Source organism: Erythrolamprus reginae, chromosome 2, assembly GCF_031021105.1.
Source record: "Erythrolamprus reginae isolate rEryReg1 chromosome 2, rEryReg1.hap1, whole genome shotgun sequence".
NCBI classification, from domain to species: Eukaryota; Metazoa; Chordata; class Lepidosauria; order Squamata; family Dipsadidae; genus Erythrolamprus; species Erythrolamprus reginae.
In genome coordinates, this window is record NC_091951.1 from 156,797,621 (window position 1) to 156,813,256 (window position 15,636).

Sequence of the window (15,636 nt, forward strand, 5' to 3'; positions counted from 1 at the left end):
AAAGGTTGAAAAGTTACGTGTAAGGAAACGACGAATGAAACCAACGTAATTTCTTCCCATATTAATGAAGCAATAGTTTGGCTAAAGAAATTGGTTTCAACGGAGCATTTATGTGCAAACTGGTTTCGAAGGATGACTAAATGCTACATCCTGTAAACAGATCCGACATGGATTAATCACAGAAAAACAGACAACTACTCATACGATTTTAAAAAAATAAAGGCGCCCCAGTTTGTTGGAAATGCTAATAAATACGCAATAATTTTGGAGGTGTCGCAGGATTTAACATGTTTATCAAAATGATGAAAACGGTGTCATGTTATAATCTCTGTCCCTCTTGTATGAGTGTGAAACATCCAAGTGTGCACAGGGAAAGGGGAAGAGGCTGGGGGTCGATCTGCTTTCATAATCACCACCACCACCACCCCTCCCTCGTGCATGTATGAATAGTCTTCTGACAGCAAATCACAATGAAACATAATTTATCAGTAAACATTGCAATAATTTTGTCAAGCAAAGGTGTCTAAAACTGAGGAAGAAAAGGCTGCAGTAATTGGTGGTGATAAATTAAGAAAAAAGGCAAAGAATGGAAACGTAAAGGAGGTTTGTAAAAAGATACCCAATTTAGAAAAAGAATCAATTTGGTGTAGTGGTTAAAGACATTGGGCTAGAAACTGGGGGGCTGAGAGTCCTATTTATACCGATAATTCTCAACTAATGACCACAACTGAGCCACAAAATTTATGTTGCTAAGTGACTGATGTCCCATTTTACTATCTTTCTTGCCACAGTTGTTAAGTGAATCACTGCAATTGTTAAATTAGTATTTTAATTACCATTATCTTTTAACTCCACAAAATCTGGGGGCATGGGAGCTACTGGCTGAGAGTTGGGAGTCTGAGAAAGTACAATGGAGAAAGGTAGAAAAAAAACCTTCCTCCATTACCTTTTAACTTCACAGAAGTTGATGGAGAGAGCTACTGGTTGAGAGTTGGAGTCTGAGAAAGTACAAAGGAGAAAGGTAGTGGCCCATGCGTGAATCATTTAACTATAAACCGAAAATAGTAATAATACATTCAAGGTTAATGTGCTTGAGATTGTGATTTGATTTTATTTCCAAATGACTGGTTTAGTTCAGTGTAATACTTTTTTTGCAGCTGTGTTTCAAAGTACTCTTTTCAAATTTGGATACTGTCCTCTTTGTAAACAAATTACTAGTCTACGTGAACAGATTAGCTATCTAGAATCTCTAATCTGGGCTCTCCAAGCAGAAACTAGGTGCCCAATTCAGCCATTCCACTCTATTGAGCTGCTGCGCTATCAGCCTCCTCTACCACAAGGATCCTGCAGGAGAAGGGCAGTATGGACAACTGTGGGATCTGGCAGGGTGAGAGCTGTGAATCATACATACATAGGTTTTGTTGTGTCCCACATAGTGCCCTTGCTGACCTTAATAGGGACACTAAAGTGACAGGTCAAGGTAGTTGTGATAATGAAAACTCAAATAAGCAGGGGATCGTGGTCCGAGATGAAGAACTTCCTTTGGAAAGGGGAAAGTTTGAATCAGGTATTACACATCCATCACATAAGAGCAGCAAGGTATCCAAAAAGAGAAGCCACCTTCTGGTTGGTGATTCAATCGTAAGGGATGTAAATTTAGGAAAGTTTTGAAAGAGGTCAGGTGTCTGCCAGGTGCTACTGCCAGCAGAGACAAGAGGTGTATTCTTAAGATAGTCAAGAATGCCAGTAAGAACTGTGATGTTGATGCTGTTATACATCTTGGCACAAATGACCTGTCCCCAAAAGATGCACTTTCTGTGCAGAATGACTTCCAGAGCTTGGGGTATGAACTTAGTAGTATAGGTTTTAGGCTTATCTTTTCAGAGGTTTTACCAGTATACAAGGGGGAAAAAGGGAAAGGCCAGCAGGTAATGGAGTTTAATGTATGGCTAAAACAGTGGTGTAAATGAGAAGGCTTTGGTTTTATTAATCATGATGTCTGCAGCTGGTTCAGTGAAAAACTGTATATAAAAGAGATGGTTCAAAGAAAGGGACTGAGTTACTTGGTATTAAATTCACAGATTTCCCAGATAAACATTTAAATTGAATAGTGGGGACAGAGAATTAATTGATACAGAATATTTTTGCCCCCAGCAATCTAAAATTAACAGGGTTATCAGTGCATGCAACATAGATGTGTGTGTGTGTGTGGGGGGGGGGGGATAAGATTAGCAACCCTGCTGTCAAGCAAAACCAAGCATTTAATAGTGAGTGGCAAAGTGGCAAGAAAGTAGGGACAGTCAGGCACAACACAGATTATGTAGACAATAAACACAGGGTCAATCAAAATGGGGGTGGGTGGATGACTTTGCCAAACAGAAGAAGTAGATGAACTTTTTGCTGGTCAGCTAACTAAGGTATGTAGGAAGTACATCACAATAGTAATGGGGGATTTAAACTACCCTGACATCACCTGGAAACAAACTCTGAACTAAGTGGAAGACTCAGTAGATTCCAAACAAACCTAGCAGACAACCTTGTTACCCAAAAAGTAGAGAAGGGAACAAGGGGATCGCTAACAGAGATGAAATGATAGAAGGTGTTGAAGCTAGAGAAACCTTGGGAGCAAGTGATCATTCACTATTGGAATTCAACATTATGCAAACACAAACAGTAGAACAAAGTCAAACTAAGTCTTGGACTTTAAGAGAGCTAATTTCAATAAATTTAGAGATAGCATGGAAAGGATTCCATGGATGAGAATCCTCAAGGGGAAAACAACTCAAGAAGCTTAGGAAATTTTGAAAAGTGAGGTTATAAGAGCCCAGGCTAGCACAATATCAATGAAAAGAAAAATAATAGGTCTCAAAAGAAACCAGCATGGTTGCATAAAGAACTCTCTGACAAATTGAAAGACAAAAAGGACAAGTATAAAAAATGGAAAGAAGGAGGAATAACTAAGGGAGAATATCATGGCATCGAACCAGAATATCTCTGGGACCACCTTCTGCCACACGAATCCCAGCCACCGGTCAGGTCCCACAGAGTTGGCCTTCTCCGGGTCCCGTCGACTAAACAATGTCATTTGGTGGGACCCAGGGGAAGAGCCTTCTCTATGGTGGCCCCGACCCTCTGGAACCAGCTCCCCCCCGGAGATTAGAATTACCCCTCCCTCCTTGCCTTTTGTAAACTCCTTAAAACCCACTTCTGCCATCAGGCATGGGGGAATTGAGACATCTCCCTCGGGCCTATACAGTTTATGCATGGTATGTTTGTGTGTATGTTTTGGCTTTTTAATAAGGGGTTTTAAGTGACTTAAATTATTAGGTTTGTTATACATTGTTTTATTGTTGTTGTGAGCCGCCCCGAGTCTACGGAGAGGGGCAGCATACAAACCTAAATAATAATAATAATAATAATAATAATAATAATAATAATAATAATAATAATCAACAAATAGCCAGAGTCTGTAATGATGAAGTGAAGAAAGCTAAGGCTCACAATGAACAAAGGCTTGCAACAAAAGTAAAAAATAACAAAAAAGCTTCTTCCAACATATTAAAAACAGGGGGAAAAGTCAAGGAAACAATTGGTCTATTGCTTGGAGAAAATGGCAATAAGGTGACAAGCAGCAGAGAGAAAGCAAAATTAATCGAACCTATCAAAAACAGCTCCACAAAAACATATTATGAATATAAGTTAAAATAGGAAAGAAAATGGTAAGTGAACAGCTGTCTACCCTAGACGAGTTCAAATCACCAGGACCAGATGGATTACACCCTAAGGTTCAGATGGAACAGGCAGACAAGATCTCAGAACCATTGAACTTTATTTTGCAAAGATCCTGGAGCACCAGGGAACTGCCAGAGGACTGGAAAAGAGCTGGTGCAGTTCCTATCTTCAAAAAAGGGGGAAAAATAGATCCAGGAAACTACAGACCTATCAGCCTGACCTCAAAGACTTGCCCACATTGGATGTCACATGCAGACACAAAGGGACAAGGCCTTAATTGTGACACTACAACTGCTATCTTGCCTGTTTAGAACCAACTTTGAACATTGAAATACGTTTAGAGTTTGTGCCAAAATAAGAGCATATTATAAATCACAGCACTTCTCGGAAGCCAGAAATCTGCAAAACAGAGACTAAATTAATTCCTCCAACTATATGGAGAAAAGGAAGGGAGAGATGCTTCTCATTTAGCTTAGGAATGGGTAACGTGTCCCTTCAGATATTACATAAGTTCAACTCCCAGCATTCCACTCTTGGCTGGAGCTACTGTTACAGCTTAGCAAATTTTGGAAAACCATGTGGTCACCACATCTGAACTGGGCCAGCACTGTAGTACAGTTTTCATTTCATTTTATTCTATTCCATTCATGCGCAGGAAAATTCGTGACTCAGAGTTCATGTTTATACCGGTTCTTGATCTGTATAGATACAACGGAATGTTGTTTGCATGCAATTGGTTTAATTGTGTAACTTTGGCCTAAATAATTAATTCTCTTGCTTGGCGCCAGCAGGGAATGTCAGCCAATTTGAACACTGATATCTACTCCAACAAGATGCCCTGAGGTCTGGCACATTACCCAAATGAAGTTGTAGCCTACTTACTGCAATCTTATTTTTAATCATCGTGAGTTTGGCTTGTGCCTCTGCCAGCTCGGCATTAGCTTCTTCCAAGGCCTGCCGCTTAGGTGCCACGTCACAGTAGACTTCATAGAAACGAACAATGTTTAAGCACCAAGAACATAAACCAGACGCAGCTGTGGACTTGGAAAGTATAAACTCGGGATCAAACGTTGGATCATTCTGAAAGGGTCTGCAGAGAAAAGTTAACAAAGGAATATATTGAAGCTGAGGGAACAAGGACACCTTCAGGTTTTATAAAGTCAGCTGAACAAAAGTAGTACCGTAATTAAAGGTAAAGCAGCATTACTCTAAGTATTTACAAGAAAGAAAGAAAAAACACCGAACCCACATTTCTAATCTAGGTCTATCAAAGAACTACAAAGATGTCCACTCTGGGCCCAGTAACTGTGATGCCTCAACCAATATAGAGGTGGCAGTTGGACATCCGTTTCAATAACCACAAATATACAGTGGTACCTCATCATATGAACCCCTCGTCATACAAACTTTTCAAGATACGAACCCGGGCTTTGGAAAAAATTTTGCCTCTTCTTTTTTTTTCTTTCCCTTTTAATAAAGTTTTATTGATTTTTTCAAAATTTACATAAAACAAACATATAACAGTGCACAGTGCATGTGCCCATCACCTAACAATGACACACACCCCATCACCCCCACCACCCATATAAGAGGATTCAAAAAAATTTAATTATTTATCTGTTACTCCTTGGCTCTATCTTGCATCAAGTATCGCTAAAAGAGTTTTTGCCTCTTCTTAGAAACTTTTTTCGCCTTACGAACCCCCCGCCGCTGCTGGGATGCCCCGTCTCTGGACTTCTGTTGCAAGCGAAGCGCCCATTTTTGCAATCCTGGAATTCCCCAGAGGCTCCCCTCGCTGGGAAACCCCACCTCCGGACTTCTGTTGCCAGCAGAGCGCCCGTTTTTGCGATCCTGGGATTCCCCTCCTGGGGTTCCCTACAGCATCGCAAATACGCAGAAGTCTGGAGGTGGGGTTTCCCATGGAGGGGAACTTAAGGGGAATCCTACCAGCACAAAAACGGGTGCTTTGGCTTGAAAAAGAGGTAAATTTTGGGTGTGCACACATTAATCGGTTTTCCATTCATTCCTATGGGAAACATTGTTTCGTCTTACGAACTTTTCACCTTACGAACCTCCTCCTGGAACAAATTAATACAAGGTATCACTGTACTTGGCATCCATGAATCTGTCTAATCCTGCTGATGTAACATCATGGCACATATGATGTTACAGTGCAAATCGCTGTTCTTTTGTATTTACATCAAAACGTTGCACACCAATACGCAAGTTAAAGGGTTTACAGAACACTTGACATCATAGCATAGTCTTGTCAATTGATCTCCCTGCAAATGTGTATGAACTAATCCTAGGAATCATTCTGGGGTTTTTTAGCAAGTGGATCAGAGACATAGACTATTACCACTTTAAATGCTCTGATATCAATCACAAACTGGACAAAGTGAAAGCAGTTGAGGAAACAAACATGTTCCAGATCATCTTAGAATGAGTGCAATGACAATAAGACTGCTATAATATTCTTTTTGCAACTTTTGCAAAACACACACACACACGCTCCCACACAAAGGCACACATTCATAAAATAATGTAATCTCTTGATGTAAACATTAAAAAATGTTTGAAGTATAGAAAAATCATCCCTATTTACAATCCTATATAGAAATATTGCTCCAGTTTTTGCTCCGTTGCTTCTAAATTCACAGTAAGGTTTATACAACTGGTGAATACATTCTTTATTAGGAAATTACATTTAGATACATAGCCTCCGTTATCTGATCCAGTTATATTCTAAGTACAGTAAGTGAGTGAAAGACACGTAGTCTGCTAGACAGCGTGGTGCCTGGCACACACAGTATTTACTTTATTACTGGAGGGGAATTGTGGAAAGAGGAATTGTGAGGACAGGGATTAGGTACTGGAAGTGATGGGAGTCCTGAGAATATCAGATTATCTAGTTATAGGCATGCGCGATGGAATCATAGATGGAATATAAAGAAAACAAAAAGGGGAATCCTTCCACTAAAGATTACACTTATTATCGGTAGTGGCCAATAAAGTCAGAAGGCACAAAAAAAAGCAATGTACATTGATCTTCCTTCCCCCCCCCCCTCCTCTCTCAGCAAGTTATGGAAACTTATCCAATGGTCTGTATTTCTCCTTTGAGATCTGCCTCGAAGGGCACACTTCAGCTCCTATCAATTAATGATTGCCCAGAGGGGACATGACAGCAGTCTTTAGATACTTGAGGGGCTGTCACAGAGAGGAAGGGGTCACGCTATTTTCCAGGGCACTGGAGGGCCAGACTAGGAGCAATGGATGGAAGCCAACCAAGGAGAGATTCAACCTGGAAAAAAGGAAGAACTTTCTGATGGTGAGAGCGATCAACCAGCCTGCCAGCGGAGGTTGTGAACGCCCCATCAGTCAACACATTCAAAAAGAGATTGGACTGCCATCTGTCTGGGGTGGTGTAGGGGGTTGGACTAGATGACCTGCAAGGTCCCTTCCAACTCTAATAATAAATAAATAAATAATAATTTTTGCAGGAATCAGGAAAAGTATCTGTTTTGTCATGGCCTTTATCCTCTGGGACACTATATCATCAGAAATAAGATTGGCTCTGACCATGCTGCTTTTCTGGAAATGGTCAAAACCCAAAGTTATTTGCCAAGCAGGGGGCAGGGGTGGGCAGCAGGCAGGACGGGGTGGAAGGCAGTTCCACCACTGGAAATTTATTTATTTATTTATTGGATTTGTATGCCGCCCCTCTCCGAGGACTCGGGGCTGCTCACAACATAAATGAAGCTGTGTGCCCAGCTCCAGCTGACCATCCCCCCCTCCCATCCTCCTCCTCCTCGGAAAGCAGCAGGGAGACCAGCACCAGCAGGAATTGCAGGAGCCCATTTCCTCCCCCATCTTTTCTGAACAGCTGATTGGCACCTGTTCGTCTAGCCATCCAACCTGAGGCAGGGTGTGACCCAGGAAGGAGAACGCAAATTGTCACGCCAGAGAGCGACACTGGTGAGGTTGTAAGTTGAGGACTGAACAGTTCATTTAAACGATGATGATCATTCAAGCCACTCCCGTCTTGTCACATGGCCAGCAAGCCACTCCTACCCCAGTCATGTGACTATCAAGCCACACCCACAAAATAAGCCACACCCACAGTGAGGCAGTAAAAATTTTGGCTGCCCATTACTGGCAGGAGGGTTGTGAAGTTTGCAAAGGCTGAGTGAGTTAACACAGCTTTATATAATTAATTTTTAAAAAAATAACGTTTAGCTCCTGCTTTTGTTTTTAATTATATGTTAGTATTATACATTTTAAAGTTTTATATTATGGTTTCTGTTTAATCTTGATTTGCTACTCAGAGCCGCTGTGGTGAACTGGGCAGCTATTGATATCTAAATAAATAAAAGCAGAAAACTCCTTCCTCTCCTTACTGCATTGGTCGATTGCTGCCAACACTGCGTTTAGTTGCTTAAAGGCAAGAGATGCAAGAACAGATTTTTTTCTTAGGAAATGGGCAAAATTCTGGTTACATCTGTTGTCTTTAAAAAGGTTCCAGATTAGCTATTAAATTAAGTCTAGAAATCTGAGAATTGTGACTCATCCAGAGGAGAAAGGCACCTGGGGAAAATGTTAAACTCCTTTAGGGCCTGATGTGAGAAGGAAGAAGTGAGGAACAGGTAGGAGAAAATCTGCTCTGGGCACTGGCGAGAAAGATAAAGCCTCACCTCAAGTCAAGGTCAACAACAAATGCCAGCAAACCTCAGCAGCAGTGTCGACAATAATTAACACAGATTTCTCACGGTTCCAGGGAAGAATTCCCAGACGTGTTTGGAAAGACTGGGATCTTTTGCATTCAGAGCTTTTGCCTGCTCAGCCACAATTATTGGCATTTACCACACTTTTACTTTTGAAGGTGCTGCTAGTGAGCTACAGAGACTAATGTTCTACATTTAAATCTCTCTCTCCCTTTCTGTCCTGTCTCTTTCTTTCTTTCTTTCTTTCCTTCTTTCTTTCTTTCTCTCTCTCTCTCCTCTTTCTTCTCTCTCTCTCTCTCTCCTCTTTCTTCTCTCTCTCTCTCTTCTGTCTCTTTCTTCTCTCTCTCTCTCTCCTGTCTCTTTCTTTTCTCTCTCTCTCCTGTCTCTTTCTTCTCTCTCTCTCTCTCCTCTTTCTTCTCTCTCTCTCTTCTGTCTCTTTCTTCTCTCTCTCTCTCTCTTCTGTCTCTCTCTTCTCTCTCATGTCTCTTTCTTCTCTCTCTCTCTCCTGTCTCTTTCTTCTCTCTCTCTCCTCTTTCTTCTCTCTCTCTCTTCTGTCTCTTTCTTCTCTCTCTCTCTCTCTTGTCTCTTTCTTTTCTCTCTCTCTCCTGTCTCTTTCTTCTCTCTCTCTCTTCTGTCTCTTTCTTCTCTCTCTCTCTTCTGTCTCTTTCTTCTCTCTCTCTCTCTCTTCTGTCTCTCTCTTCTCTCTCTCTCCTGTCTCTTTCTTCTCTCTCTCTCTCCTGTCTCTTTCTTCTCTCTCTCTCCTCTTTCTTCTCTCTCTCTCTTCTGTCTCTTTCTTCTCTCTCTCTCTCTCCTGTCTCTTTCTTCTCTCTCTCCCCCCTGTCTCTTTCTTCTCTCTCTCCTGTCTCTTTCTTCTCTCTCTCCTGTCTCCTTCCTCTCTCTCTCTCTTTCTCTCCTCTCCCCTCCTCTCTCTCTCTCCCCCACCCCTCTCCAATGCATGACCTGCCATTTCAATTTATCTCACTGTAAGATCATATAGGTGTAGATGCTTCTTACTTAAAAGCTTTCAAGCAAGATTCGGGAATGTGTTCTTTGTCATATTTCTTCAGGGCATCCAGGAAATAATCTACTTTGCCCATCATGGATTTTGCTGCTTTCCAACTTCTGTCTTTTGGTATCTTGCCACCTGGAGCAGTAAGAATCAGAACTGCTGCTGTTACATTAACCACTGCTTCTGGAGGAGATCCAAAAGACTTCAGCTCTGTCAGGTTGTTCTAAAAGGTAACCAAAGAGGGGGGAGAAGAGAAAGAATTTTTTAAACAATGAAATAGTAAATTCCATGATTAAGAAAATAATCCATCAAGCACCCCATATCAACTACAATGTGTTAGCAGAGCAGCAGAATATTACAGGCTACAGTATGACATTTGAGCTTGGGTGTTGCCTAGTTGAGTAATGAAATATCTACAAGGAAACAACCAAACTCAGAGAGAACAAAGGGCCCCACAATTCAACCTTGGAGCTATAAATATTCTCTTCTGTTCTGTGCACGGCCCTCGGAGCGAACCCACCAACTCAAAAATCCCTTATTTCATGGTAAAAATCAAACTCTTTATTGATAAAAGCACACACAGCGACAAGCGGATTTTGAACGGCAAGGAAAAGGGAGTTATTTCTCTCTCTGGAGCTAAGCATCAACAGAGTCTGGGAAAGGCGCCAAACTCGGCCTAATTGGAATTCCTTAGATAACAAGTCCATTTATCATTTAAGCATATGAATCAGCTCACCGAGATCCTGAGCAAAAATCCTCCAGCAGAGAATGCCTTTTATTGAGGCAGAAATCATGGCTTTGAAGCCTCGTTCAAGCACAGCCCCACTCTACAACCTCTTCCATTGAACAGCATTGAAACCCCACACCCAATTACCCCAAATCCTTTGCCTTTATACTGTACTGCCTGGAAGTCATATCACACCTTAACGAGGCTAAGGCTGTAAGCTAATACCTTTTACTATGCAACTCCTCTTACGTTTTCAGCAATCTCCTATAGTGAGGGTCTATCCACTGACTATCCACCCTAATGTCTTCCTCATCCTCTGACTGGGACCACTCTTTCATTGTCATATCAGCCCCCTCTAGTGGTTCCTCGGATTCACTCAGGTCTCTTTCTCCCTCATACTCACTCTCTGCATCAGCTGGCAACCCTCCTGGCCCAGGGTATCCATAGGGGCCTGGCTCATCCTCCTCAGAATCTGATATGACCTGAGGTGGACAAGGAGCACTCACAACATCTTCTAGTTGAATTTTGGATTTACAGAATTTTGGAGCTGTACTTTAGAGGCTTCATAGTTTGTGCAGCTCCAACCCTTGATAAAGCCTTCCAGGGTAGGGGCTCAGTCTAAAATGGATCTTGGGTTCTGGATATGCAAAACAATCTCAGGCTGAGGGTTTGGTGTGTGTGTGTGTTTAACTTCCTATTTTGTTGAATGTGAAGTATTTATTTCCAAAAGTTATTTGAAGTTTCAAACATGAGGAACTCTGCACTTTTTACAATTGATGGCTTGAAAATGGTTCCTGTAAGAGGAATCAATTATCCAGACCACATTTCTATCTCTCTGGGATCTTCCTTCATAAAAATAGAAGCCTATTTTACTTAATCAATGACATGCTGAAACAGAGTATACCCCTATAAATGGGCACATCATTTTTAACTGCTGAAAACCTAAAGGATTTTACCTTATTGAGAGTGTCTAAGGCTTCCTGAGCAGCAATCAACGCTGGTTCAGCTTTAGCCAAATCTGTTTCGCAAGCCCTTTGCTTTTCTGATACATTCTGAGGAAGGGAATAAGAATGTTTTTCAAGTTATTTTGGAAAAAATGCATTTAAACATAGAAACATAGAAGACTGACGGCAGAAAAAGACCTCATGGTCCATCTAGTCTGCCCTTATACTATTTCCTGTAGTTTATCTTACAATGGATATATGTTTATCCCAGGCATGTTTAAATTCAGTTACTGTGGATTTACCAACCATGTCTGCTGGAAGTTTGTTCCAAGCATCTACTACTCTTTCAGTGAAATAATATTTTCTCACGTTGCTTTTGATCTTTCCCCCAGCTAACTTCAGATTGTGTCCCCTTGTTCTTGTGTTCACTTTCCTATTAAAAACACTTCCCTCCTGGACCTTATTTAACCCTTTAACATATTTAAATGTTTCGATCATGTCCCCCTTTTTCCTTCTGTCCTCCAGACTATACAGATTGAGTTCATTAAGTCTTTCCTTAGTTCAGTTTTAAAATTCAGACCACCTCAAGATTTCCTTGTGAGATCAGCAAAAAGTTTTTGTCATAAAGTAATGCTAAGAAGGAGAGTAATTGTGAACCCCGGCTGTGCGCAATCTCAGCTTTGGTAACTGAAAATGTCGCAGGAGAGTTCTGCTTTTAGGACACCCAATGAATGAATTCAAGTAAAGAGAAGCACAAAGGGAAAGTAGTGTATTCTCCTCGCTATTGCAGATTCGTCCTCACATATGATTGGCCTATGGTGCAATGCAGTTTTCAGTGTTTCTAGAGATCCTTTGTCATCCAGTCCCAAAGGTGCTTTCTTTCAAAAGGCTGGCTGGACTTTCTTGTTTTGCTTGAAGGAGTTTCGCTTCTCATCCAAGAAGTTCTGACCGAATAGAGGAGAATGAAAAGATTTCTATTTTTCGCAGACATCTGGTCAATAGCCCTCTTTCTGAGAATTGTCGAGGACACTTGGAGGTTTATATGTGCCCTCAGAGTCACCTGAATCCTCTGCAATTTTCCCCACGAAGATCCATATCCTGAACAAGAATGATTGCCAGGAATATGAATCCTTCCATTCTCCACCATTCAATCAGAACTGGGGAAGTTTCTTGGATGTGAGGCAAAACATCTTGAAGCAAAATAAGAAAAACAAGTTGCCTTTTGAAAGAAAGCCCCTTTGGGCTTCAATATACATTCGAGAGAGAGCATATGAAAGGAACGGGATCTGCAGAGAACAAGGTGTGAGTTCATGGCTAAATTCTTCAATATTTTTAAGCTGCCCCAAGTTTTCGGAGAAGGGCGGCATACAACTGTAATAAATAATAATAATAATAATAATAATAATAATAATAATAATAATAATAATACAGAAATTCTTAGTTTAACTTGGTGCCAAGTTTTTGTTTTTAATATTTAGAATAGTAATTGCTTTTAATGTCTTTTTTACTGATATTATTTTAATTCTTGGTTGGGAGCTACTCAGAGTTTGGTCTAAGATTGGCAGCTATATGAACGTTTAAAACAAATAAATACAGGTAACAGAGTACACTGTAGGAAGTATTGCCCACAAGATCATATGCTGCAACGTCCTGCCTGTTGGCGACTACTTCAGCTTCAACCACAACAACACAAGAGCACACAACAGATTTAAACTTAATATTAACCGCTCCAAACTTGACTTCAGTATTATTTTTATTTTTATTTTATTAATCAGATTTGTATGCCGCCCCTCTCTGCAGACTCGGGGCAGTAACCGAGTTGTCGAAGCGTGGAACTCATTACCGGACTCCATAGTGTCATCCCCAAACCCCCAACAATTTACCCTTAGATTATCTATGGTTGACCTATCCAGATTCCTAAGAGGTCAGTAAGATTCCTAAGAGGTCAGTAGTACAAGTGCACTAGAGTGCCTTCCGTCCCCTGTCCTATTGCTCTCCTATATCTCCTATATACCTTTCTTCTATTCCTATATCTCTTCTTCTATTCTTTCATTGATATGTTCTATTACTATATCTTCTTTTCTATTCTTTCTTAGATATATTTTACTATGAGTATCTGCTCTATAACCTTCATCATGTATTTTACTATGTGTATATGTATGTACATACACACTAAAACCCTCATTGTGTATTGGACAAAATAAATAAATAAGTAAGTAAGTAAGTAAGTAAGTAAGTAAGTAAGTAAGTAAGTAAGTAAGTAAGTAAGTAAATAAATAAATAAATAAATCCATCAATATGTTGTAAGCCACCCTGAGTCTAAGGAGAAGGGCGGCATAAAAAAAATCAAATAAATAAAAATAAAAATAATAAAAATAATATCAATTTCTCATATTTGTTTACACCAGATAATCTTATCTTTAAAATTATGACCTCTTCTTCCAATGCTGTGTCTTCTAATGAGCAAAACTAGTTAGTGGGGGTTGGGGCAAAGAGCTACTGGTTAAAATAAACTATTGTGGGTTATACATATAATTAATGTTAAAGTGGTTGGTTAAACATTATGAGAGCCCATTACAGTTGAGGAACAGCATCTTGGACAACCGATGAGGGTGTCAGCTAAATTCTACTAGCAACCCTCATCTGTGAAATGGATCCCTGTCTCGGCTTTCATGATCAGAAACTACCGTAATAAACCACTGGCCTCAGTTGGTCAAAAAAAAAAAAAAAAGATGCCAGGAATTAAAGAAAACAAAATAAAACAAGGTGTCATGTAGTTCCTTCCTGGTTTATAGCTAGAAAACGTGTTGCAGGCCAGCGTTTGGTTCTTGCATAGGCCTCCATATGCATTCTTTGCTTAACTGGCAGCTTTCTCTTTCTACCAGTGTCAAATCAGAAGGTAGAAAAAACAGCCCTACCAAGTTAATGACTTGCACTTTAAGTTCCTCTTCATCAGCAATTGCTTTTTCCCTGCTCACTTTCTCCGTTTCAACTCCAACCACATGAATCAGTTTGTCGGCGTCTTCGTTCTTGTGCATCAGCTCTAGCTCCTGAACAGCGAGTGTGGCTTTCAGATCATCCACCTATCAAGTTCCACAGAAAGACAAACTCTGAAAGGCAGGTGTGTTTACAGCTACCCCTCCTGATGAAATACATTTGACTTCTTGCATTTGTTTCTTGTAGCCTCTTAGAAATGAATTTTGACCACATGAGATTATTTCAGAGAATGGTTGTTGTTAAAATAATAACATAAAATGAAATGAAAGCTACAAATCAGGAAGTTGGAAGAAGAAGATATTGTGGGAAGTAGATTGTGATGTATTATCACACTTAAAAACCTAATTTACACCATTAAAAACTGTTGGTCTATGCTATCTTAGGATAACTTCCATGTGCATCCTAGCAAAATATGAAATATTTATCCCAAATAGTGCTAATGCCTTTTCAGGAAATCTAAGCATCTATCACCTCCTCTAAGCAAACCAAGTAAAAGCATCCTGATAGGGTAATGCTTGTGTCAACTTGTAAAGCTTTTCTGACCTGCTCCCAACTTGCCCTAGGCAAAGGGATGGACAATCTCGCCTTGCAGCTGCACGGAGGAATTTGCACCTCAGTCAAAACAAAGCACACCCTAGCCAGCTGAAGTCAAGGCCATCTCCACAGAGACCGGCAGTGGCTGGAAGGAATGACTTCTACAACCCCAAAATTGGGGAATGTGATTGGTGACTCACCTTGGGGGGAGGGGGAAACAAGGTCAGAGGCAAGGCACAAATTGAGGAAAGTCAGACCTGGCTTCACATGGCACCCCTAATAAACAACTGGATTTTTCTTGCTAAATGGCTTGAGGTTCCTGATTATTATTATTAGGGCATTGGTGGGAACCCTGACAACTTAAGCATTTCTGCCTACTCTGCATGATTGGCTTAGAATTCTTGTCCTGTATAACTTTCTTTTTTCCCCCCTCCAACTTAAAAACATACATACATAACAACACATATATAATCAATGCCTAACAATATGAATAATTAATAAAACATCCTAAATCATATTTCAATTCATCACTAATTACTCCGTCTGCCTAAAAAGGAAAAAAGAGAATGCCAAAAGGAAACAATTTTATATTAAAAAACCTGAAATATAATTTCAGTAGCTAATTTTAATCTATAAAGCAATAGACTAAACCATTTTTTCTTCATTGTGTAATTCAAACAATCGTATTCTTAAATCTTAAATTCCATTTCAAACCTTTTCTAATTAACATTTAACTATGTGCCACATAATTATCTAATATTTCTCATTCCTTTATCTCTCTTACATTAAATTTACATTAATTATTTTATCCATTGGCTCAGAATTCTTGTTTTCTTTGAAATTAATACATTTTTTAAAAGAGACTGGCTCCAAAGAAATGTAGAAGCTGGGTGGGATGTGGGAGGCTGCAAATGCCATTTAAGAATGCCCTTACTATGGGGTATTTTTGTTTTATTGAAAGCAATCACATGC

General features: G+C 40.2%; 1 protein-coding gene across 1 annotated transcript in view; it reads right to left on the bottom strand.

Annotated features, from left to right (window-relative positions):
* DNAH17 (dynein axonemal heavy chain 17) overlaps positions 1-15,636 on the bottom strand; it is a 151,593-nt gene that overhangs the window by 39,571 nt on the left and 96,386 nt on the right. The window contains exons 57-60 of the mRNA XM_070740114.1: positions 14,052-14,216; positions 11,146-11,241; positions 9,468-9,685; positions 4,615-4,822 (exon numbers count right to left, since the gene is read on the bottom strand). Coding sequence (XP_070596215.1) covers positions 4,615-4,822; positions 9,468-9,685; positions 11,146-11,241; positions 14,052-14,216 — 687 coding nt within the window. The remainder of the gene's footprint in view (positions 1-4,614; positions 4,823-9,467; positions 9,686-11,145; positions 11,242-14,051; positions 14,217-15,636) is intronic.